General features: G+C 45.3%; 1 protein-coding gene across 1 annotated transcript in view; it reads left to right on the top strand.

Moving 5' to 3' along the window:
* AFF2 (AF4/FMR2 family member 2) overlaps positions 1-25069 on the top strand; it is a 604855-nt gene that overhangs the window by 175033 nt on the left and 404753 nt on the right. Inside the window, exons 2-3 of the mRNA XM_045285489.1 lie at positions 3209-3341; positions 13055-13915. Coding sequence (XP_045141424.1) covers positions 3209-3341; positions 13055-13915 — 994 coding nt within the window. The remainder of the gene's footprint in view (positions 1-3208; positions 3342-13054; positions 13916-25069) is intronic.

Below are 25069 nucleotides of genomic sequence, written 5' to 3'. Positions count from 1 at the left end.
CCCCCCGATTCAGAAGATACTTTCATTGAGAAGATAAAGAGGTCCTCATAATTATAAACTGCAGTAGGTATAACAAGAGGCTAAATACATAGCTGTGGTTTTAATTAGCTGGCGCTTCAAATGAGTCCTTTTGGTTTCAGTCAGAAATCAGTAATGTTCTGTGCTGCGGAAGCCTCAGCACCATGGAGTTCAGTCCTCATTATAGCTCGCCATGTGCGACACTTTCAATACCAGGCCACGCTGAGCACCAAGGGGGGTGGGGGGAAGGTTGGGGATATTTGGTAGCCTTCCAGAAGCAGTGGCACTCTATGGAGATGAAATTCATTCTAGCCAGAGATACAAGACTTCGCCGTTCTTTGGTATTTGTGCTAATTACACAAGGCAGGTAGGCTTGCAACAAATAACACCACTCTGCTCTTCGGCTGCGCCTCTGGAATCGGGGAGCTAATGAACTGACGACGCCAGAGCCCCTGAACACACCAATGGGGTGCAGACGCCAAGACAGCCCTTAATGCAGGCCCTCTGAAGGGTTGTCATGCAAGTTGAAGCACGTTTCCTTTTCTGCTCCTGCTTCCTTTTGCTTCCTTCGGGGTTTTAATTATATCTTTCCTTCGGAGGAGAAGGAAGACAGTTTGCGAAGCCGAGAGACCAAAGTGCCTCACTTCTCTTCGTAGGAGAATTAAATGTGATCTATGGGCCTGTCATCCTGGGCTGTCAGGTCCACAGAATGAACTGAGCTCAGAGCCTCACATCTTGCTCTTTGTCACCGTTCAGGAGCCGGAGACCCTGGCTCTTGTTGGAGTGGGGGTACCCCCGGCTCCCGTGACTAAGGAAGGAGTTAGGCTCCTGGCCTTCTTGGCCTAGGGGTCTCTTCTTCCAGCTTCACTGACTGTCCCTCGAACTTGGGACCCACCTTCCACCCCAGACTCCCTCATGACTTCAATGTTGGTAGATTTGGTGGGCTTGGATGATACCAAACCTAGATAAGCAGTGTTGAGGTATAAACTGATACCCTGCAATTCAGAGACTGAAGATGATGTGACTCGGCCTAGTTCCACAACCCTCTCCAGCAGTTTGGGATCAGCTTTCACCCTTTTGTGGCTATCAAGGAGAGAAGAGGCTAGAAAAGGTCATCTCTGTGAGGGGTGGCTTTCGGTGTGGAGACCAGACACATTTCCTGAGCAGGCTGCCTGGGGATATAGGCGGTGGTGATGGCAGTGAGGTTCCTTGATGCTCCCCTGACAGGGAAACCTTTGGCTGCGCAGGCTCAGGAGTGGGGGCCCTGAGGGCTTGTGTACCAGATGATATGGGTATTGGGAACATGTATCACACCTCTCAACATTCTCTGTATGTGGCCATGCTTTTAAAGCGGAGGACTGACGAGTTTTTGATCCAGAAGAGAAGGCTGTCGAAGTCACTTTGAATGTGACAGGTCAAGGAATCCCAGGGAGACAGGCAGATGACTAAAGGTAGTGGCATCGCACACTCCACGCGCATCGGTATCTAGTTAGGTTCTGATCTCATCAGTTCAGGTGATGATGCTCATGTGCCGAAGCTGTGCTCCTCAGGATCAGCGGGAGTGTTTGGGAGGTATTCCACACTCGGGCGTGGTTCTAGAATTCCTTCTGCTCTCATGCTCATTTGCATGTCAATGATCCAGTTAAGTCTGAACGTGGTAGTGTGAGCATGGAGAAGGAACCCAACCCCGAGACAGCACTTGTGAGGTTCCACATCCATGGATGCCCTTCCAACGTGCCCAGCCTCGATGCCCTCAGTTTGGGGAAGATTCAAATTAAAAGCAGGAGGAGCGGAAGAAAACTAACAAGCAAAATCCAACGCACTCCCCTGCGGCTGATAGACCACTGTTCCTTTTCCCAGGCTGGCAGCATGACGAAATAATGGTTTTCCTCTAAAAGAAGTGTTTCCTTTGAGGAGATCCAAGGGCCCAGAAATGCTCTTAGGAACGTCCTGAATCTTGTCCCTGGAGCGTCCAAGAAGGCAGGCAGAGTTGTGCCCTCTTTCCGAAACAGTTGTGGATTCTGATCCCTCCAGGCACCTCACAGGTCCTTGCTTTGTTAATCGTGCCAGCTAGGCCCCTTCCTTTGTAAAGCATTTCCCCCCAGAGTCCAGTCAGCTTCTAGGAAACCATGGAAAAACCCAAAACCACAGCAACCACCAAAACCACAACCACAAGGAAAATGGGTGATTAAGCAACGTGGTTTGTGCGGAATGTCAAATGCCTCCTTAGAGTCCCCTGTGGATTCCTTTCAAGCAGGCGAACTGAACCATGACTGTGGGCGCAGGGCCAGATTCCTGTTTGTCTGTAGGCCGCTCCCACCCCCATTCCCTGTCCTCAGGACTTTTGCATTTGAATTTGGGGTCCTAGTAAGGAGGTCACACCAGGGAGGGGGCGGACAACAGAAAAGTGGGTGAAGGGAGATGTCAAGCCGTGTAAGATATGATAAAATAATAATAATTTATAAATTATCAAGGGTTCATGAGGGAGGGGGAGCCGGGAGGGAGGGGAAAATGAGGCACTGATACCAAGGGCTTAAGTGGAGAGCAAATGTTTTTAGAATGATGATGACAACAAATGTACAAATGTGCTTGACCCAATGGATGTATATATGGATCGTGATAAGTGTTGTATGAGGCCCCAATAACATGATTTAAATTTTAAAAAATTTGAAAAGCTTGCCACACCACCTAATCTTTGGGGAGTGTGTAATGGCCTGCAGTAATCAAGGCTAGGCCAGGGCCAGGGATAAGTGGGCACGGGAATAATTGGGATAAGGCAATCACAGTGTTCTTCATGAGACCCGACGTTCCATCCAGTGAGACTAAAGACAAAGGTTGTTTGGCTTGCTTTCCAGTCTCGCCTCAGTGTCTGTGAGCCTTCTGTTCCTTCTTCTTACTCATAACAACCCCCAGCCCAACCAGTGGTAGTAGGGTCCATTGGGACTCCTGGGAACCCCATGTGTGTCAGAGCGGAACTGCCGCAAACAGTTTAATTTGGGGGAAGTTGATTGCCAGACTTTTCTTCCAAGGTGCTTCTGGGTGGGTTTGATGTGCCAGCATTTGGCTGAGCAGTTGAGGGCTTAACCGCATCTACCACCCATGATTTCCTTATTGATAACAAGGGCTATCGAAATGACTTCACCGACTAATTAATCCTTTGTCTTCTTTTGTCTTTCTCTTTTCTTGTTAGTCACTATGAACAAGACCGTAGTGCACTTAAAAAGAGGGAATGGGAGCGGAGGAGTCAAGAAGTCCAGCAAGAAGAAGATCTCTTTTCTTCGGGCTTTGATCTTTTTGGGGAGCCCTACAAGGTAGCTGAATATGTATGTCCTTTCTCTTTCTAGAACACGGTTACTTGTTGCAATTGTCAATTTTTGAATCAATGTTTGGAGCTCTGGTGGGGTGGGGGTGGGGATGGGGGTCATGCGGGATGCTCCTACATTGGAGATCAGCAGTTTGAAACACACAGCTTCTCCAAGGGAGAAAGATGAGGCTTTCTGCTCCCATGAAGAGTGACAGGCTGGGATCAACCCCACAGGGGCAGTTCTAGCCTGTTCTGTAGGCTCGCTAGGAGTCGGAATGGACTCAGTGGCGTGGAGTGTGATGTTTTCATGGAGATTTACTCCTTGAAGGGAGATGATGCTTTACAATGAAATCGATGCATACACTGTGTTGGGTACAATGGCAGGTTCCTGCTCCTTCTGGGAGCACAGAAAGAGTTAAATGAGACTTGGGGGACTTTGCACTGCCCTTCACCTTCTCCAGCAAGGAATGCCTGTTTGGCTCTTGGTCAAGCATCCATGATCAGCTCGCAGTCCCTAAAGAGTGGCTTTAGGGGTGTCATCTTTGCCTCACCAGCAGCGCCATCCCTTCCTTGTAAGGTGAAGACTTGCCATTCCCATTTTGGGTTGTGTACAGCTGTCTGGCAATTTGTGTGCTCTTTGAAAATCACTGTTCTGGGAGCAAAGAAGGAGCCACACAGTTTTGCTGCTGGGGAATGATCCTGGCAAAGGAAATTGCCTCAACCAGAGGGGGTACCAGAGCAAAGCTGATTTTCCAGTGGTATTTTGACTAGTGTGTGACTCCACATGGTCTTGGTTACACAGAGATTAAGCGCTTAGCTGCTCACCGAAAGGTTGGTGGTTCAAACCCACTAGCCCCCTCCTGGAAAGAGGGGAACAACCCGCTTTCTGTAAAAAATAGAGCTTCGAAAAGCCACTGGGGCAGTTCCGCTCTGTCCTCAAGAGTCACTAAGAGTTGAAATGGACTTTACAGCAATGGCTTTGGCTTTGGTTGGCGTTGGCTCCACTCATGGTCATACTGATATGTGTCTGTAAGCATCGGTTTTCCACTCCTGTTCTACGATGAAGTGGGGGCTGGGGGTGACGGGGAAGAGATTCTGAGAGAAGGAGCATATTGAATGGCTGGCAGCTGGTTGGTTTTTATTGCAATGGAGTAGCATTGTAATTTCCTGTAATGAAACAAAACCAATTTAAGGAATAGAATGACAATAGAGAAATTTTCTATTCCAGAGTTGTGATTTTCGAATACCATTTAAGGGACAACAATTTCTCAAAGAGGAAAGTTCTGAATGAGAACAGCATGGGCCTCAGTACAGTTCTAGGTGAGAGAATGAGCTGCTTGCCTTGCTAGCTGTAGTGGGAGTGGAGCCTAGCTACCTGATTCCCAGCAAGAAAACCGTGCTTAGTTCATACCGAACTTTTTCAAGTTTGGTAAGTTGGACAAAAGGGTTGCACTTGGGGCACTTAACCTAGTAGTTTTCAATATGCCAGCCAAACTGTTGTTCTACCCCAGCTCATTTAGTTTACATGCTACTTTTAAATGCTTGCCTTCAGAGAAATGCTTAGTTGGACAAGTCTAGTAAAGAACCACTATGTACTTGTCAATGGAGCCCTGGATCTGTCATGGAGTAAGTGCTGGGCTGGTAATAGCAAGGGTGGTGGTCCGGACTCACCTCAGGAAAAACATGGATCTGTCTGCTCCTGTCTGCTCCTGTCTGTTTGCAATCTCAGCTACCCCATGAACCCTTTGACTCTGTCTTTTGGGTCACTGTGCATCAGAAGGACGGCAGCAAGTTTGTGTTTTGTGTTGTTTTTTAACAGTATGTACTCGTCACTGCCTGAGACGGTGCAAACATCGGAGTAAGTTCTAGGCCCTGTCTTCAAGGAATCCGTGGTTCAGTGGCAGAGCTGGCCAGGCAAGGGTGAGGGCATGGCTACGTGACACTGCTAGACAAAGAGGCGGGGCCAAGATCAGTGGAGACTTTGCACCCTGGACAAAGAGCCTGAGGCACTTCTATACAAGAGGGGCCATGGCAAGTGTTAAAATTAGGGCTGGACCAGAACAGATGGACATTGTAGAAGGGAAGTGTGGAGAGGAGGTTGGAGGGAGGAAATCTCGAGGCCGAGAAAGAAGCTGTTGATGTTGTTAATAGGAATGCATGGCAGGAAGAACTTAAGGTTGAGTAGGTAAGTAGAGGTGAAGGGACTGGGTGTCTGATCAGATGTAAGGAAGGGGGGCAGAAAAGACTCCCTAGTTTTTGTCTTGAGAAGCTGATAGTATAATTATGAGCTCTTTCAAGGGGAGAACAGAGTTGGTGTGGAGAGAAAAAAATCCATTCAGCTTTGTGCCTGATGCGTTTGAGATGCCGGTGGGCTCTCAAGGGAGAAAAGTTCAGTAGGCAGCGATATTTGGATCTGCAACTCGTGACGGCAATCAAAAGAGAAATGGTGGTGCCCTCATGGTGGTGATGGCAGTGGAGGGGGGGAGAGGGAATGTGGTCACTGAGTCCAATTATGAAGTAAGAAGAGGACACGTCATGGATCCTGGGGAGTAGCAGCATTTAAGTACTAACGGAGGAAGTCAGGGAAGGACGGTTCCAAACGTACCCAGTGAGGCCGCGTGAGAACCAGGAGAGAATCGCGAAGCGATTTTGTGGAGAAGAGATGTTCTAGTTCCATGTGCGGGAGAGGTCAGAAGAGGGAAGGGCCGGCATGTGGTTTGGGGAACTGGCAGGGAGGGAATATGATCGATGTTAAAGAGAACGGTTTCACGTGATGATTGTGAGGCATCAGGATGTCAGAGAGAGCAATTGGAAAGTGGCCAAGCCAGGAATGAGAAGCCCTGGCTGTGGACTTCATCGTTTGGGACAGAGGGAGGAAGGACAAAAGGCGTGCATGAGCCAAAGTCTTTGTGAGAGAAACTGGAACCTGTTTCAAAGTTAATGGGATGGAACCCTTATCAATGGAAAAGGAAAAGCCAAAGTACTGCCATCAACCCCATTCTGACCCATGGTGACCCGATAGGACAGAGTAGAACTGCCCCAGTGAGTTTCAGACTGTCACTCATTGTGGCTTAGAAAGCCTCGCCTTTCTCCTGCAGAGTGGCTGGTGGTTTCAAACTGCCGACCGTGTGGCTCCTGGGGGGGAAAGAAAAGGAAACAAGAAGAGAGGTTTATAAACTAGCCAAGAGAGAAAAGCGATAATACATAGTAGCCCCAGAGATGAGAAAAGACAACATCTGGCACATGTGAAGAGTACTGGGCCCTGTGAAGGAAGACGGGAATGGACATTAGGACAGCCACCCCGAGGAGAATAGCCGGGAGACTGACGGGCAGAGGGAGAACTTTAAGCCAGATGATGAGGAGAAATTCAAAGGTAAGAGAAGCCTAATCTCTTTTGGAAGCAAAAGAGGAACAATCTGATTAGTTTTCTATCAAAACTTTGGATGGATTCAAATAATGGGCTTTACTCAAGGATTATTCTTCAAGTTCAACATCATCTACCCCATCCTTCTGCGGAGCCCTTACTTTATTCCCCGTTTGCACATGGGGCTGCGATCCATAAGGCCAAGAGTCAGTGGTTTATAAACTAGCCATGAGCCTCTGTCCTTAGGATTCCAATCACTATTGCCTTTTCCTGACACAAAAAGAGCAATGGTGATCTCTCATGTTCATGGTGGATTTTCTTTCTCTTCTTTAAATTTCCTCTACCACTCTTAGAGTGAAATGGATGTTGGCCATCCCCAGATTTGGTTGGTAGTACGGCACTTTGGGGATGTTATTATAACATAACTTTTCAAATCTGACTTTGTGCTGTGCTATCGGAAAGGACATCTTAGAAAACTCTAGAAAAATCTGAAGTCTCTGGACTTTTCTAGGGTTGAGTGGAAAGACTGAATGGGAGGAGAAACTGACATATACCAAAGGTCTACTGTTCAGTGCTTCTACGCTCACTTAGTCTTGCCGACAACTTTATGGAGTAAGCATTTTCCCCATGCTCGCCACGAGGAATGCGAGGCTCAGTAAGGTGAGGTAGTAAGTTGTGAAGATTGACATTGAATCCAGTTCTATAGGGTTCCCTGTCTGCAAGAAGAACCGGTTGATCCTGTAATACAAAGTCCAGAGACTTGATCCACTTACCTACTTACTGTGTGACTTTGGGGACGAAAGCTCATTTCTCTGAATCATTGCTTCCTCCTCTCTCAACTAGATAATTCTGGCTCATAATCATAAGCAGCATTTAATAGCTCTTCATAGCTCCATAAGCACAAGGAAGCTGAGGTACAGGGAGGCTAAGTGAAGTTTGCCCAAGGTCATTGAGGCTGAGGTAGATAGCGAACACATTGAAGCCATTGCTGCTTGGAGGACTCCCATGGTTGTTGTAAGGATCAAATAAATGAAGCAACTGGAGAGACCTTACTTGGAATTCTGGGATGTGCTATACAAATTTTAGATATTTTTGATCATTATGATAATTAGATTAAAGTGGAAAATGGCCATTTCTGAGCAAGAGGAACTGTACCAAGATGAGAATCGGAACAAAGAAACAACCCACCTGCTAAACACCATACTGTAGAAAAGGGGGGGAAAATGAACGGAAATTATTTTGCTCCTTTTATTAAAAAAGCTATTCGAAAGTACCCTAGCCCACTAGGAAATTAGTCTTGCAATGAAATTATACTATTGATTTGTAGCTAGCCTCTGAAGGGAGCTGAGGGAAGCTCCCATTTCCTGAAGTAATGAGAGGCAACAAGCTGACATGCAGGAGTGCTGTTAGTCATGAACCACAAACCAGACGTGTAATTTATGCCTGCAAATCCTGGGAAAGGGCCTTTCCTTGATGATGGAGAAACTGTGATTACTAGAAAATAACGGCCACAGAGGCTACATTTAAAGACTCAACCAATGATCTAGAACGGAAAGTAAAAAAAAAAAAAAAGGCAAAATTGAAGGAAGCCTATAATTGATTGAAATGGATAAATTCCTTTTTTTTTTTTTTGCCATGTTGATTATGTTCGATCAAGATTGCCAAGAATACCTTGCCCCTCAATAGGATCTCTCAGACTCTGGCGGGCAAAAATGACCCCTTTGTGTGACTTGGAGGTTGCTGTGGCACATAATGATAGCACATTGAGTAGGTGGGTGACAGTAGACTTCAGGATCCATTGGCTGTTCTATCAGGTGGCTCTATTATCTCCATCTTGAGAAATTTTAAAAGTGATTGACACCCACCTGCAGGGAGGAGAAGGCACCCGTTTGCTCTGGCAACCTAGTTTGGACTGTTAATTATTTGGGATTTGTCAATGGGTGGACTTTGGGAGGTGGAGGGCGTGTCCTGCATGTCTCACCCCACCCTCTGAGGCTTTCACAATTGCCAGCATTCCTTTTATGAAGGACCATAGTAAGTCCTGCTTGTAGTCACAGCACAGGTTATGCAAAGCATGTGGATCTTCCTTCAATCAGCAACTCCAAGTGTCGCCAGGGAAGTCAATGTCCAAGTGTTCACTATGGAGTTTCTGTCACATGTCCCTCCGAGATGACTGCTCTATGAAGTCTAAGGGACATGGCATCCTGGCATCCCTTCAGGTCATTGCCGCTCGACCCTTTGAGGGCACGCAAAAGCTACACACCTGGTTCTTATTAGCCAGCCCCCTTGTTTCCCATGTAGTTATCATAAGTGAAAGGAAAAACCATAGGAAGAGCATGTTTGCATCTTCTGTAAGAATTGGTGCTGAAAAAATAATCATTTCTTATGCTCGAAGGCCCTTGTCAACTCTCCAATGAGAGGAATTCCTTCCCAAATTTTGGTATCAGGCAGCCATTTGTCTCATGTAATGAGTTAGGGTACGCTGCCTTCTATCAGACAAAGAGAATTCTAAAACTTGAGAGCTGTTCTTTTTGGCTTTGGCTACCAGGAAATTTGAAGTTCAATTTACTGTTTAATCATGGTATCCAAGTTGGTCTTGGGCTGCCAACCGCAAGGTCAGGAATTCAAAACCACCAGCCGCTCCTCAGGAGAAAGACAGGGCTTTGTACTCCTGTAACGAGTTACTGTCTCGGAAACGCATAGGAGCAGTCTACCCTGCCGTGTAGGGTCACTATGAATCAGCATCAACTCGATGGCAGTGAGTTCAGTACACTTCGGTGGCGTAGTGGGTTATGTGGTGGGCTGCTAACTGTGAGTTTAACAGTTGGACACTACCAGCCGCTCCTCAGGAGAAAGACAGAGCTTTGTACTCCTGTAAAGAGTTACAGTCTCAGAAACCCACAGGAGCAGTTCTACCCTGCCCTATAGGGTTGCTTTGGGTCAGAATCAACTCAATGATAGTGCATTTGGTTTTTCCCCCTAATGTTTTCCAGTTTATTCGAAGCTATTATAAATCAAACTCATTGCCATCAAGTCTGTTCTGACTCACAGCAACCCTACAGCACAGGGTAGGTCTGCCCCTGTGGGTTTCCAAGATTGTAACTCTTTAGAGGAGCAGAAAGCCTCCTCTTTCTCATGGGCAGCAGCAGGTGATTTCGAACTTCTGACCTTGGAGTTAACAGGCCATTGTGTAACCACTACACCCCAGGCTCCAACTCGAGGCTATTACAAGTTTGTAAATACACACATACAGAGTGTGAATTACAATCTGGTTCTGTTCATTAACCACTTATTGAGTCTCTCATATGACATCAGACATGGTCCTAAGTATTAGGCCTAGGAAGTTGAATAAAAGGTAGTCACTGCCCTTTAAGATCTCTCAGGCTTGTGTTTCAAAACAAAACAAAACTTCTGCCCTAACTGTAGCATAAACTAAGTTGTACAGGATTGATTGTCTAGAATAATTCAGAAAACTTTCAGTTTTCCCCTTCATTTTATTCATGCAGACCCAATTGTAGACCTTGGCCAGTTGGTAAATTCTCCAAATTTCAAACGTTTCTTAAAGTCTGGTGCGTGGGGATCAGAACAGGGAGCATACATGAAGAACCATTACAAGCTAACCAATATTCTTTCTCTCCAGTGAGTCTAAAGTGAACTTGACCCTCCTGTTTCCTTCTGGAATAAGCACAGGACTGTGGTCCTTGAGGTCTTGAGACCTGAGGAAGTTGGCCAGAGAGAGCAGAAGCCACAAGGCAAGATGACACAGCATGTCAAATGGGCAATGAAATAAGGGTGCTTCCGCTTGTTACGGCAGACCCTTGAAGAGAGCCAGCTATCGGTGTTCTTGCGCCAGATATCTGACCCACGGGGCAAACTGTTGGAGGGGCCAGAAGCACCCTGTAAGGCTTTCAAGCTTGCATCACACTCCTGCCAGGCCCTCTGCATAATGGAATCTCCTTCTTTTACAGTTAAATACTGAACAGAGAGACGAACGGTTGGCTGCTACCCACTGGTTCATTGTGCAACTCAGCTTCAGGAGCCCGCTAGTCCAAAGACTTTATTCTTGCCATAGTTTAAAACAAAACAAAAAAAGTGAATTCGGTCAATAAAAGTGATTCTCCTAGGGACTTTTAGCACATATAAGTGATTTCTCCCCATGCATATCTATTAAATACATCTTTTGAATGTGCTTCTGAAGATGGAGTGGTTATTCAGCTGAGGATCACCAGGAATGTTAATTGCTTGATCATGGCTTCAACACCAAGGTTGCATATGATATAATATAAGATGTTCTTGCAATTAAGCAAACTCAAATTAACTTATATTTATTTAATTTCCAGCATTCCCTAGCCCCACAGAATCTCCTCAGCGCATATTTAGCATACTTCTGACTCTCAGAAATGCCTGTGCCTCTCTTAACTGCCCTCATTTCTCTGGAGTATCCTCGATGATTTAGCGCAGGGTGTGAGTTTAATACCTCCTCCAGTGTAAGGATGTCATGCCCATCAGGAGGCCAGGGTTTCTGGTGAGATCTGGTCTGCTTGTTCCTTTCTAGTTCCTTTGGCTGGCATTTCTTCTCCTACTCTCTTAGATGTTGCTTTTACCCCCGATTCTATCCTGAGCCTAATCTTCTCATTCTACGTCTTCTTTTCATGAGTGATTCCATCCATTGCTAGCACTTCACCTTCTGTCCACCTGCACTCGGGTCCGTCTCCCTACTTTATAGCTGGAGAACAGCACTCAACCATACAACTGAAGCTTAGCTGTCAGAACGGAGAGGGCTATTTCCTGAGGGCACCAAGCGATTAGGCGACGTTAACAGTTGGTGGTGAAAACCATTAGCTCTTCCACATGTCTTCCTTGGAGAAGGTACATGTAGGGAGGCAGTCACCTTACTTTTGTGCATGGGGAGAGGGCCTATGACTCCCCACCCATTGACTCTGCAGCTAGATGGCTCAGTGCCGCATCTTAGGTCTGGACAGCGAGTGCAGCAGGGGCAGTCTTCCGCCCCTCTGAAAGCAGCAACCTGTTTAACTAACATCTTTGGCGTGCTATGCGATTGCTACAACTCTCTCCCTAGATGAAAAGCTGAGCTTTTTGCAGAGTTCCTTCCAAGTATGATAAGTACACTCTGCTGCCGCGCCACCACCCCCTCCAACCCCCCACACCTCCCACACCTTTTTTTAATTATAAAGCTGTGCTTTCTACATTACAAAACTCTGTCAAGGGCGCCATTCTTTGTAAAATAACCACAGCCTTTGTAAGGGGATTAGTAGATCCGACAGGGGATAGAAGGAGTCCTGGTAGAGCAGTGGTTAAGGACCCAGCTGCTAACCCAAAGGTTGGGTTCAGCTTTTCTCTTGGAATAAAGAAATGGCAGCCTGTCTGCATAAGAGCACAGCATCAGAAACCCACCGGGGCAGTTTCACTCTGTCCTACAGGCTCACTGGCAGTCACCATGGACTGGACTGCACTGCAGTGGGGTTGGGTTTTTTTCCAGGAACAGGACTTGGGGAAGCTGATATGTTGATTGCCCATAGAATAACTGTATTGCTTCTCATCTGCACATTGGGCCAATGTAACTCTGAAAAGATAACTTTATCTTTGTTTACTTAAGCAACAGCTTAAATTCTGGAATAAATTTTTCTAAGTCACTGAAAAGACACAAGAGGGCATGAGTCATTGATGATGAGCAATTGCACATGAGTCATCAATACGTAAACACACTTGCCCCCAGCCTATGTAGGCAGATAATTGATCATTTATATGGTTCTTTGATTAAAAGGAAGTAGTTAGACTCACAGTAGTCATAAATTAGCTCAAATCAATTTTTTTAATCCTGTGCCTTTTCTGAACTTAATGTCCCCGTGACAGTATGACTAAGCTGATTTTCTTATTCAATGGACTAAGCCTGTTGCACAATATAATGGTGTTCCAAGTACTGATATGTCAAGAACACAGATAGGTTGAACCATTCCATCATAATTCCAATGATTAGTAAGTGCACGTCATTCATCACCTTGTAGAACATAACAATTCAGCTCATTGGACAGCAAATAAGTTATTTCGCTAATAAAGTTCATATGCCACGTACTTTAAAACTTTCTCCCAATGAGTATGTTTAAGGACAGGCCAGGAAGTACACAAACATGAATCACGCCAGCTCAGTTCAAAGAGGTGCTTTCAATCGCATGTCTTGAAAATTTTTCCCCTTACAGAGCACCGAGTATGTAATTATGTGACAGCATGACAGTTTTAAAGAACGCTAGATGCTAGTCTACTTAGGGCATCTGTTTGAAGCATTAACATTAGGAAACACAAACCTATTCATTGTCTCTCCTCCCACCCCCATCTTTTTGTTATTTTAGACAAACAAAGGTGATGCACTTGCCAACCGAGTCCAGAACACGCTGGGGAACTATGATGAAATGAAGGATTTGCTAACTAACCATTCCAATCAAAACCATCTAGTGGGAATCCCAACGAATTCTGTGACCCAGGCTCCCATCAACAAAAATGAACCCAGCTTTGTTCCAGAACCAAAGAACCGAATGATCCCACCTCTCCAGGATCATACCCACCCCTCTGCACCAATGCCTCCACCTTCTGTCGTCATACTGAATTCCACACTAATCCATAGCAACAGAAAATCTAAGCCCGACTGGCCACAAGATAGTCCTAACCCCACCGCGGTACCAGCAAACCAGGTCAGTAGCCAGCCAAGTAAGCTGCCAACTTCTAAGCAGGACCAGCCCCAAGCCAGACTGGAAGACTTCTTTGTCTACCCAGCCGAACAGCCCCAGGTGGGAGCAGTTGAAAAGTCAAACCCATCTGCAAAGGAAGACAAGAACCCCCAATCTAGCGGAGAGGAAGCTTTCAAAGAAATCTTTCAGTCCAACTCACCACGGGGATCTGAATTTACAGTGCAGGCACCGGGGTCTCCCCTAGTTGCCTCATCTTTATTAGCTCCCAGCAGTGGCCTTTCAGTTCAAAACTTCCCACCAGGGCTTTACTGCAAACCAAGTCTGGGGCAGCAAAAGCCAACGGCATATGTGAGACCCATGGATGGCCAGGACCAGGCACCTGACATCTCGCCAACACTGAAGCCTTCCATTGAATTCGAGAACAGCTTTGGAAATCTGTCATTTGGATCACTCTTGGACGGGAAGCCCAGTGCAGCCAGTACAAAGACTAAACTCCCAAAGTTCACAATTCTTCAAACTAGTGAAGTAAGTAATGTTTAAAGTTTGTTATGCTTCTTTTTTTTTGGTTTAATAAGTTCATTGTTTTACCTTCTCCAACCAAGTATTCACAAGCAGCCTTTTTACTTTATTGGGTCATATATGAGACTCCTCAAGGCCAGGGTCTGAATGTCTGTCCTTCATCACTGTGACATGACTGGTTGACACTCAACAAGTACAGGTAAATCTCATTGAGGTGGAATGACCAAAGACAAGAGAATGACAAGTTGGAGTCTGAAAATGGTTTTGGAAAATGCATTTGTTGTAATTTGACATACTATTTTAGATTATAATCTGTGCTAAGTAATTTGAGGTTCATGAAAATATAGAGTCATTGTAAGCCTTTATTAGCCAGTGACATATCTCAATCATACAACACAGATGCTCCTTAAAGTTTAAGAACACACATGTGATCTGCTGGAACCAGAAGTGGAAGGCATTCTTTAAGAATCTTAGTTTCTTGAGTACTCACAGTGCAATCCTATGGCGAGATCTTAGGCTATCTTTTGTTGTCCTCAATCTTCCTGTCCTTCACCTTCTTTCAAAAGGACCTATACAGTCCTCTTATACTACTCAGACCCCTTCGGCGAAATGAAAGGCATTTTGATCAACGGACATTCTATTGGGCTTAGAATGATTAAAAGTCCTACTTGCCACAGGAACCATGGCCACGGATGAGAGAAGCTTGGAGGGACCAAAATCTCACCCAAAGGAATGCATTCCTAATGATTGGATTCCTGTCCTGGTAGCCCCTGGGGCGGGCAGGGTGGGTGGGGGGTAATATATGGGGCTGCCCCTCAGATAGCATCATGTAATTAGCTGCCTACTGCATCTCAAGGGCTTGATTCGAAGAAAACATTGCCTTTAGATTGGATTCCTGTAGATCCCTTGACTAAAGTCATGGCAAGATGGAGGACGAAAGTAGGTGGAAGTGAAATTCTTGCTCAATGGGCGTTTACATTGTTGCCAATTTCAGGTGAGTGGTGTCCAAATTCAAGAAAGGCTCTTCCTTTATTCAGAGTGGGCAGATGTGGTGCTTTCAGAGGATTGTGAGCCCCCAGAGGAAGGGTTGTATTTTCTGAATGTGTATTTTCAATATTGTTTCCTCTCGGAGGCCATTTTGCTTTTTGTACCATTATCCATCCACTCTTGTCAAGTTTCCTTCCCAAGATCCCCTCCAGTCTGTCAGCCCCAAAGGGAAGGGCTGATTGATCGCCCTCCCTTGAAATTCCTCATTGGTCACCCTCCCTCTCTTTCCAAACCCTCCTGCATACACACTGACCTAACAGGCCAAACAGACCATGTCACTCCCTGCCTTTAAGTCCTGAGCGCCTTCTCGTCGCTTCCAAGGGGAAAGGCTCAATGGTTTTCTTAGTCCAGCACACGAGGCTCTTCCCTCTCTAGTTTCATCATCTCTTTCTGGCTTCCCGTTTCGCCCCTTCTTCATACCCAGACTCAATCCCAGCCACATGCTTTCCCACCATGCCCAGCTGATCACTCTTCCTGGCTTTTGTGTTGGCTGCTCCCTCAACTTCTACATTCTTTCCCTGCCCTCCCTTGTCTCACTTGCCTTCAAGTCTGCTCAACTGTCAGTCTCTGGAAACCTGACTGACTCCTTCAGGCTTAATTGCCCTGGGGCTCTCCTAGCACTTTGAATCACCTTGACTGGCACCGATTTTGTCCTACTGTAGTCATTCGGTTACACATCTGACTTCTCTGCCAGACTGTGCACTCCCTGAGGGCAAGAGCCATGCCTTAATCTTCTCCGTATCCCAAAGGGGTTAGAAAATTGCCTGACCCATAATAGATGCTCAATAAATATTTGTTGAATGACTTTCAAAAACAGTTAGTTGCTTATATTTTCTGACCACGATGTTTATCAAATAATGTGAGCAGCAGTCAGTGACTGATAGAAAATCCATCCTCAATTATCTTTGCTTCTATTCTGTCTTCCTGAATACTGCACAGTCATTGAGAATTCCTTGTTTCCACCGAGTGATTTAATACTTAAAAACCAAGTGGTCTGCTGTCAAGGAGGAGGACTATCCTGGGAGGCTGGGATGTCATTCTTGTCCCTTCTCTTTTCCTGGGAGCAGCTGTCGTTCTCACTCAAGACAGCACAGCAATTGCCACTGGCCCACAAAGCCATCTGCTAGCTGTTGGAGATAAAGAGCGAGGCCCCAATGAGACCCCCTCCCTTATCATCCTCTCACAAAATGGCTGACCCATATGCAGAAATTACCTCATGCATTCCCTCGGTGCTCCACCACAGCGGTGAGAGGTGCATTTTTAGAGGGCCTGAACTGTCATCAACGCTGGAGATGATTATCCAAGGAGCAGCTCAGGTGGATCCAGCCTTTGGTGACCGTGCGAAATAGGCGTTGGTAACCCTTTGGATGAAAAATGGATCAGGTATAATAAAGTACGATAGGACATAAGAAAAGAGAGTGTTGATCTTACAATGTAGGTCTCAAGGAAGAATTGTAAAGGGTTAGAGGAATGCCCAGGGCCCTCAAATCAGGGGTCTATATAGGCTTCAAGGTTAGTGTGGCAACCAAAAAGAGGAGGCAAGAGAATGAGAGGTAGACAGCCCAACAGAGAGCCTATGAGGGAGTCAATGAACAAGCAGGCTTAAATAAAAACAGGGTGAACTACGATGGAGATGATAACCTAATAGAGTTTACGTAGGTACAACTCTGAACAAATTTGCCCAGTCACCCTATTAAATCCTGATGCACTTTGCAAAAGCCACTTGCATTAGAATTCAATAGTGGTTTCTGGTGCCACCAGTTTCAGGTAGTGGGTTCTGGGTCCCTTGGTGACGTAGCCATCTTTTGTGAGGGGGGCACTGGCTTTGAGTTATTATCAAGAAGCTTCTCGGTAGAGCAGTCACAGTATTGCTGTAAGCTTTCCCAGTTCTTTCCTTGACTCTGGTGACAGAGGCTGAAAAATGAGGCAGTGAAGTGTATCTCTGGCAGTGGCTGAGAAATGACCGGGGACCAGACAGCATTCTAAGATATGCAAATAGGCACATCCATATATACAAATACACATGTACATGCATGTGAACTGAACTAGCACAAGCCATCATTACAAGGTAGTATGTTGGGTGCCTATGCACTCATGTTTGTTTATGTGTGTACACACATATGACTAATGAATTAATTTTCCTTGTTTCTTATCCCTGGAACATATCCTGGTTCCTTAGCATTTCTTAAAGGAGATTTCAAGTCTAGCTAACTTCATTTCAAGAGGCCAAAAACAGTGAAAGACCTATTTTTATCAAGTGGAATCAGAAAGGGATGTGTTAAAACATGTACCTTTAGACAAGGTCACATGCACAGTGGTACATGGATGCCTTTGTTTATTCTCCCCTTTCAGGTACAAATCTGCTGGTGTAGATGGCCATGCATTTGGGCACTGTTTGTGATTAGAATTGTTTGACAAGTAAATCACCACATGCAAATGAAAGAATCAGTGGCATGTATTAAGTGTCTCCATCCCAAGTCAATAAGCTTTTAAAAGAACAAGGCTAATGTGCAGCGTGTCATTGCCATAAAAAGGCCATTTGCTTGAGATGTTGCTTTTGACTGCCACCTATGGCTATCAGAGGCTTCCAGGTACTCCACCCTAGGAGCCCCCTGGAACAGTGTAATGGAACCCCATGTGAATGATGGGATGTGGCGTTCACTTATTTTAGTGGCTAGCTTTATCAACCAGCTGAAAAATTATTGCTCACATTTGTGACGGTGCCAGTTTTGTTTTATATCCTATGCCATGAACACTGTGGGTATAATTAGCTTTATTTATTATGAGATGGATCGGAAGCTCAGGTCCCATGTGCAAGAGCTGCAGAGAATGCTGGGACCTCTCCATTTCGGTTCTGGATAAGCTGTGCATTTACACTGAAAGGGCACAGGTAGTGCCTTTTGTGCAAAACGGACAGCCAGCTACTGTGTGCAACTCTAACGAAGCATTTCCCATTTAATGTGTATCATGACTTTCATTATGTATCCAAGGCCCTTTTCATGGAAATAAAATAGCAATACGTCTCTAAGACTTTGAGTGGCCTGGTTCCAACCCCATCCAAAATGAATGGACACCCGTTGGGATTCCTCATCTTTACAGCAGAGCCTTCCTGACTCTGTGGGCCTAGAAAGAGTTAAACTTCGGCCAGTCCATCACCTGGCGCAACATATGCCTTTCGATGAACTGTGTAGGAGTCTATTCATTTTCCATGCTGTGCCTTCTTTCTCTGAATTGTAATGCTCCCCTAAGCTAAAGGAAGGGGCCATAGAGGAGCGTCAGGGATGCAGGGGCAAAGGTGAGCCTTTCCTTTCTTGTGGTGGCAATGGTTGAAATGCTAAGAGAAGGTTGAATGAAGGTGAGCAGAGCTCTATGAGGAACCCTGGTGGTGTAGGGGGTTAAGCATTGGACTGCTAGCCCAAGTTCTACAGTTTGAAGCCACCAGCCATTCCATGGGAGAAAGATGAGGCTTTCTGCTCCCATAAAGAGTTCTTCTTGGAAACCCACGGGGCAGATCCGCCCTCTCCTGTAGGGTCACTAAGAGTCAGCATGGACAGGATATGGCGATGGCAGTGACATAGGCCGATGATTTGGGTAAGTGTTTGGGAGAGGGGAGATAGAGCATGCCTCGTAATATTTTCATGGTTAGATGCTATCTAGTCAGCTCTGACTCATAGTGACACGACCCGATGTACAACAGAATGAAAGGGTGCCAATGGACCCCTAGAGGAATCTGCAAACAATTTTACAGAGGTAAAGCCAAATAGATTGTGAGCTTGCCCTTCAGGGCTGGGTGGGGTTACTCAAGTTTGAGGTGGATCTGGAGGGCCGTTTATATGAATGGAGAGAGTGGCAGGAGCAAAGAAAAGGAGCCAAAATACTCAGTAGGTTCGGAGGAGAGGTTGGTTGGTCTGGAGCTAAGAGTTGTAGGACTAAAGGGAGATAGAACTCAAGTGCTTTGGGGGAGTGGAGACTAGATTGTCACATGTCTTGAACATTTAGGCCATGGGGTAGCTACAGTGTGATGCTGGACTAGTAACCTCACTTTTCCCCTGGGCTTAGACAATTGCTGATTCAAGTAGCAGTTTGTGAGCTCCTGGATTCATTCTTAGAAGAAAACACCTCGGGGTTTTGCCTGGGAGGCATCAGCTCTTTCCTCAGCACACTTTCTCAAGGTTCTTTGAAAAGCGGTGCTGGATGGGTATCCAAAGCCATGCTCATCTTCCCTGGAAGTCCCTAGCCCTCATTACCATCTCTGTCTATCTTCTCGTTGGCTCGTGTCTCACTATCCAGCGTCAGAATAGATCTCACCTTGGGGTTACTAAAAAGATATCAAGTGCCTGGCTTGATTTTTAGTACACTTGGTCTTAGCCAAAAGGCCAAGAAGCGATTGTGGCTTGATTTTTAAAACATATTTTTCTTCCTTATTTAAGTGTTCTATTTTCTCAAGTGTTCCATAATTTTTTTCTTTTCTAGGGCTGTAGGCAAGCAATTCCAATCACCGGAATCCTAATAGAGTGGTAAACATGTCAACAGTCCATTGTTAGAAATGTATCAGAGAGTTTGTTTGTTTGTTTGTTTTTTCTAAGTGCATGTGTTTTGGAGTTCTGTGCTCTTAAAACCCCTGTAAAGTGTTTTGGGTAGGATAGAAGTCAAACTATTGACTTATTATGATTATTTTAATCTTTACTTTTGATAGATAGAGGCTTACAGATTTTGACCATGGTTTTTAATAAGCCTACAACTTAAAACACCACTTTTTATTAATAAGTTGATCGACTGGTCATGGTACAGCCAAAAGTAAACCTTTAGGAAGGAGTGTGTTACATGAGGGGATTTCCAAAAGATCATAATTCAATGGAATTGAAAGAAAATGGTTTTTCCCCATTAAGTTCTTGAAGCTCCCTCATATTTCAAAGCAGCCAGTGCACAGAGCTCCGAGATGTGGCTTCTATTTCTGGCCTAGCCTTGCCTTTTGAACTTGAGGCAGGAATTTCCCCTCTCCAGACTTTTTCTTGGAGTCTCAGGTGAGCGTGCACAGCTAACTTGTTTGGACGCTCACCTGAAGGTAGGTAGTTCAAGTCTACCCAGAGTTACCTTCGAAGAAAGGCTTGATGACACACTCGAGACACCCTAAGACGGGGTCGACAGACACACTCGAGACAGGTGGTGGTAGCAGGCTTCTCACAGGAAGAGAAGAGATCAGGTGAACTCATTGGTGAGGTTCCTTTCAGGTCTAAATTTCTGAGGGTGGGGATGCTCCTGTGGAGTTTAACCCAAGCCCTGCTCAAACACTACCCACTTGCACACAGGTTAGGAATTGTTAGCCTAGGTAAAGATGCACCCTAGAATCCGATCTCTCTTTGGATCGAAAACCAATTCAGCCTGGGGTGTGGTATATTTAAACTTTTCCTTCGTTTCAAAGTATGCTGCATTTCCCTAGCAAGTTCCAAGCTGGGGTTTCAGGAAATAGCTTCCTCATCTGTTTGTCACCACCCACAAAAATAGCAAAAGAGGGAGGACTGGTATTTTCACATTCCTTTTGGGAAATCTTTTGACAGATTCAGTGGGCAGTAAAGGGATCAGTTTTGTTTTTTTTTAAATCTGTGTGCATTCCCAGTCATCCTGTTATCACTGGCTATATCGATCAGCTTAGTGTCTTCTGAGCCAGTCATCAAAAGAGAGAAAGAGGATGGCTCTCATTATGCATTCAGAGTCAGAAAAACTGACAAGCAAATGACCACATCGACTCAACTCAAATAGTAAATGCAAAGGGCCTTAGAGAGGACTTCTAAAACTCTTTTGGGTGTTGTACGATGGTTTGGTTATTATTTTTTACTTAATTTATGTGAAAGCAAACTGTTTAATTAACCATCTTTTGTGCCATGCACAAAGATTACCAGAGAGACTTTAAAATACTTTTAAAAGCCCCATTACTTTGATACTTTTTAACAAAGTGCTTTCATCCACAGTATCTTCTGTTTTTCTGTTGGGGTCCTTACATGGTCACGGGTGCCCATCATTCCCTCTTTACAGATGCAGAAGCTTCGTCTCCCAGAGGCACGGCTTCCCCTCCGTCCAAGTCCCACAGCCACAACGTGGCTGCATTGGAACTAAAACCCAGGTCCTCACTGCCAGTCTCCCAATCCCCCTCAGAACACGGTGTGCTACTGTTATATGTATGGGTTAATTTTCCAAGTCACTTCTCAGCTGGCACCTAAGGGACAAGAGAATAATGAGCTGAATCTAACTTAAGTTGGAATTCCCTGGCTGGGTTCATATTTCAAAAGTCTGGTGCCAAACATACCAAACGTGCAATTTTTCTTGTGGTCTTACAGGTTACAGTCATGTGTTTTTCATTTACAAATATGGTGAGAAGTTGTGTTTTTTGCAATATTCCAAAATGAGTAGCATATGCCACAACTTGTGAGAAGACCTTGTCTTCAAGGTTCACGACATTGCTGCGTTTTTGTCTTTGGTGGGATGGCTCTAGCGGAGGGCTCGGACAAATCAATTAAAACCAGAAAGGAGAAGCCTGAGGAGAAGGAAATCCCTCAGGAGAAGCCTGAGATGGGAAGCAAAGAACTCAAGAAAAAGGGGACACGGAAGAAATTGCGATCGGATGAGCATGACTTTGGGTAGACGACGTCACCATCAGAAACAAGCGGGTAAGGGCCATTGACGAGCAAGAAGACGACGAGCAAGCGGACCACCTGGCTTTGTAGTCATAGGTGAGAAATGAGTGAGTCACCTTGTCTTCAGCACAACGGGCTGCTGAATGAAATTGTAGAAGATTTTTGAGAAGTTGCTGAGACATGGGGAATGGGAGGTTTGTTCTTTCCGATCAGGTCTGCCCTCATGAAGTATCAAACACTGAGTGGCTTAAGACAAAAAGACACGCACTTCCTCTCTTAGAGTCCTGGCAGCCCGAACTCTCAACTCATGATGTTTCCAGGATGGGGCTCCTGTAAAAGCCCGAGGGAAGGATCACTTTCAGGCTTCTCCCTTTGTTTCCAGGGTAATCCCTGGCCAGCCTTGGATTGCCTTGGCTTGCAGCTGCACCTTTACAATGCTGACCTTCCTCTTCACACAAGCACCTTCCCTGTCTGTCTCTGGGTCTTCTCTTAATCTTTGTATAAGGGCCCCAGGCAATGGATTTACAATCTTCCTCAATCCAGTATGACCTCATCTCAAATCAATTACACCTACTAAGCCCTTATTTCCAACCTAAGGTCATGAGCTGAGGTTCTTGGTAGACATGGCTTTGGTCGGAACCCTATTCAATCCCCAACAGAAGTTATCATACTTCAGACTTCCCTGCCAGAGCATGCATGGAGACCAGGTAGCATCTCATTATGAAAGCCCACAGTGGTCCCCAGGAGATCAATTTCCCCACTTCACAACTGACTTCTGGTTTCATCAGCAGTTGTTTTGAGCTAAATTATTTTGAAGGGCTTCAACATGACTGTGATTGCTATGAGCAAACGTTAAATATGGTTGTGCAAAACTGAGTTCAAAGAATCTTTTAGTGTAGTATGCATCAAGACTCTTTCTAATTAACTAATACAGAAAAATGGAATTTGATCCTGGGCTGGAGCAGAGGTGTGTGTTTTCTATGCAGTCAGTGTGTTCATCTTTACAGGCCATGTGGGCTGTGTTGCAAATCCTCAACTCTGCCCTTATAGCGTGGAATCCCCATAGACAATTTGTAAATGAGCGAGGGTGGCTTCATGCCAATAAAACTATATTTGTGGATATATTTTCAGGGGTCATAAAGTATTATTCTTTTGATGTCTGCCAAGGATTTCGAAATGGACACCCCAATTTTTGCTTGCAAACTGTACAGAGTCAGGCAGTAGGCTGGAGTTGGCAGACACAATATAGTTTGCTGACCCTTGAGCTAGATCTAGACAAAACTTCAGGCAGCAAAAAACAAGCTGACTTCGAGTAGCAGGGCGTAAGGTCAGTCCTGCAGCTTTTGTGGAGAGCAGAAATCCACAGGCAGGCAAGACGTCTGTGAATAGGACTGTTATACATTGGCCTACTAACTATAAGATCAACAGTTCCAAACCATCAGCTCCGCCGGAGAAAGATGAGTCTTTCTACTCCGGAGAATACTTGCAGTCTCAGAAACCCACTGAAGCAGTTCTGTTCTGTCCTATAGGCTGGTTATGCGTCGAAAATCGACTCAATGGCAGTGCAGTTACAATCAATCACATTCCCTATTCAGAAGGATCTTCATCCTAAGCAACTCGTGGAGTGAATTTCATTTGTCCTCTGCTTTCTTAAATTGGAGTGGAGGGCAAAAAATCATTGTAGGCCCAGGTTCAGCCCAGAATCAAAAGAGGCGAGGAGGCGGTTTTAGGGTGAATTCCTAAAATGAAGCCAACCTGTGGTTCTACTCTAGGGAGAAGAAGGAGCTAGGCCACCTCCAAACTGGTCACCAGAATCCCTTCCAGATCTGAGAGAATGACGTGTCTATTTGATCCGAGTATAGGCGAGTGGGAATGTCTAAGATTCTAGGAATCACAAGGCCTCAGCCTAACCTGAGAGTTTGGATTAACTAAGGTGAAAGGGCTGAAGGTGTGTGGCAGACCTTATATGATTTCCATACCTGATGTACATGGGTGTTTGTGCATGTAAGTGTATCCATGCATGGTCCCGATGGGCATGAGCCTCTTTAGTTACTCTAAGAAATCCACTGGACTTCTGGGTGGAGAAGGTGAGTGATTGATGGCTTCCTTGGTGCTTCATGAAGCTTTGCCCGATTCTAGGGCAATACAGAGGTTCTGAGGGGATAGAATAAGGGGCTAGTAGGAGAAAAGATCTACTCTGTTTCGACTTTGAGGAGAGAAGGAGTTAAGGCTCCAAGGAGTGAACATGCATCAGCTTGTAGCCAAAAGGAGGCTGTATCTGAGCCAGGTGAAGTGGAGAGTTTAAAGCATTGGATGTTGGGGTTTCAAGAGCCATGCTTCCTGTGATATAAAGATGCCATGCCAGTTAACTGCTTCAAATAAACGTTACAGAAAAAACATTACAATTATGATGCAATTTCATTAAAAAGGCTGGTCTTTTGAGAAGGAGCCACCATCTAGAGCAGTGGTTCTCAACCTTCCTAATGCCACAACCCTTTAATTCCATTCCGTATGTTGTGGTGATTCCCCCTCCCCCCCCCCCCATCAACCATAAAATTATTTTCATTGCTACTTCATAACTGTAATTTTGCTACTGTTATGAATCGGGCGACCCCTGTGAAAGGGTCATTTGACCCCCAAAGGGGTCGTGACCAACAGGTTGAGAACCGCTGATCTAGACAGTATTCAGAGAATACCAGGTATATGATAATTCCCGGAATTCATCTTAAGGAGATGGTTCTGGTTTAGGAGCAAATCCATTCTTTGACCTTGCTCAGCCTGTTACATTCTCCTCTTCATCTGTATCATGGGTTCCCAAATGTATTTGGCCTACCTGTTTTCGGAAGAAAAAAGAAAACTACTCAGCTTCCCCCTAGCAATAGAAAACATTTGTACTATAACCCAGAGTCTAGGATAAAGTATAGGTATCTACTTTTGAAACTCCCTTGGGTCATTCCAGCACAGCCTTCCAGCAGGCGGTATCACCCACTTGGGAAACACTTGTCTAGATCTTGATGCAAGCTAATTGGGGAGAGGGTGAGAAGGGGCTGTTTTTTGCAAGGCCTCTAGAAATGCTCTCCTCAGGTACCTGATAGAGGTGTAGATCCCGAGAAGAGTCTTATCCATTAGATTTCCTTGGAGTGCTGAAAGTGTCTCTCGGCAGGCCTATTCTTTTAACGCAAAGAAGTGTGGTCTTCAGGTCCTTGGTGAGATGAGAATTTCTAACTCTCTTCCTAGGCAAGATGGATAGGACAAAGAGGACCTAGGCCAGTCCGTCAAAAACCCAAATCCACCTATTGTGAAGCATGTGATCTTGTTGACAACTAGAAGACAACTTTTAGCCCAAGGACAAATGTAAAATAATAATTACTAGTGTGAAATTTTGAGTCGTGCACTTTGAAGCTGATATTATGATATGTGATTATCCCAAATCTGAAATCTTATGGTACGTATTATTGGAAAGATCTGTTAGACAAGAGTA

This window comes from Echinops telfairi, unplaced genomic scaffold (genome assembly GCF_000313985.2).
Source record: "Echinops telfairi isolate 266 unplaced genomic scaffold, ASM31398v2 ScPeMD7_7472;HRSCAF=8510, whole genome shotgun sequence".
In the NCBI taxonomy this organism is placed as follows: Eukaryota; Metazoa; Chordata; class Mammalia; order Afrosoricida; family Tenrecidae; genus Echinops; species Echinops telfairi.
This window is presented reverse-complemented; position numbering and strand designations above follow the sequence as displayed.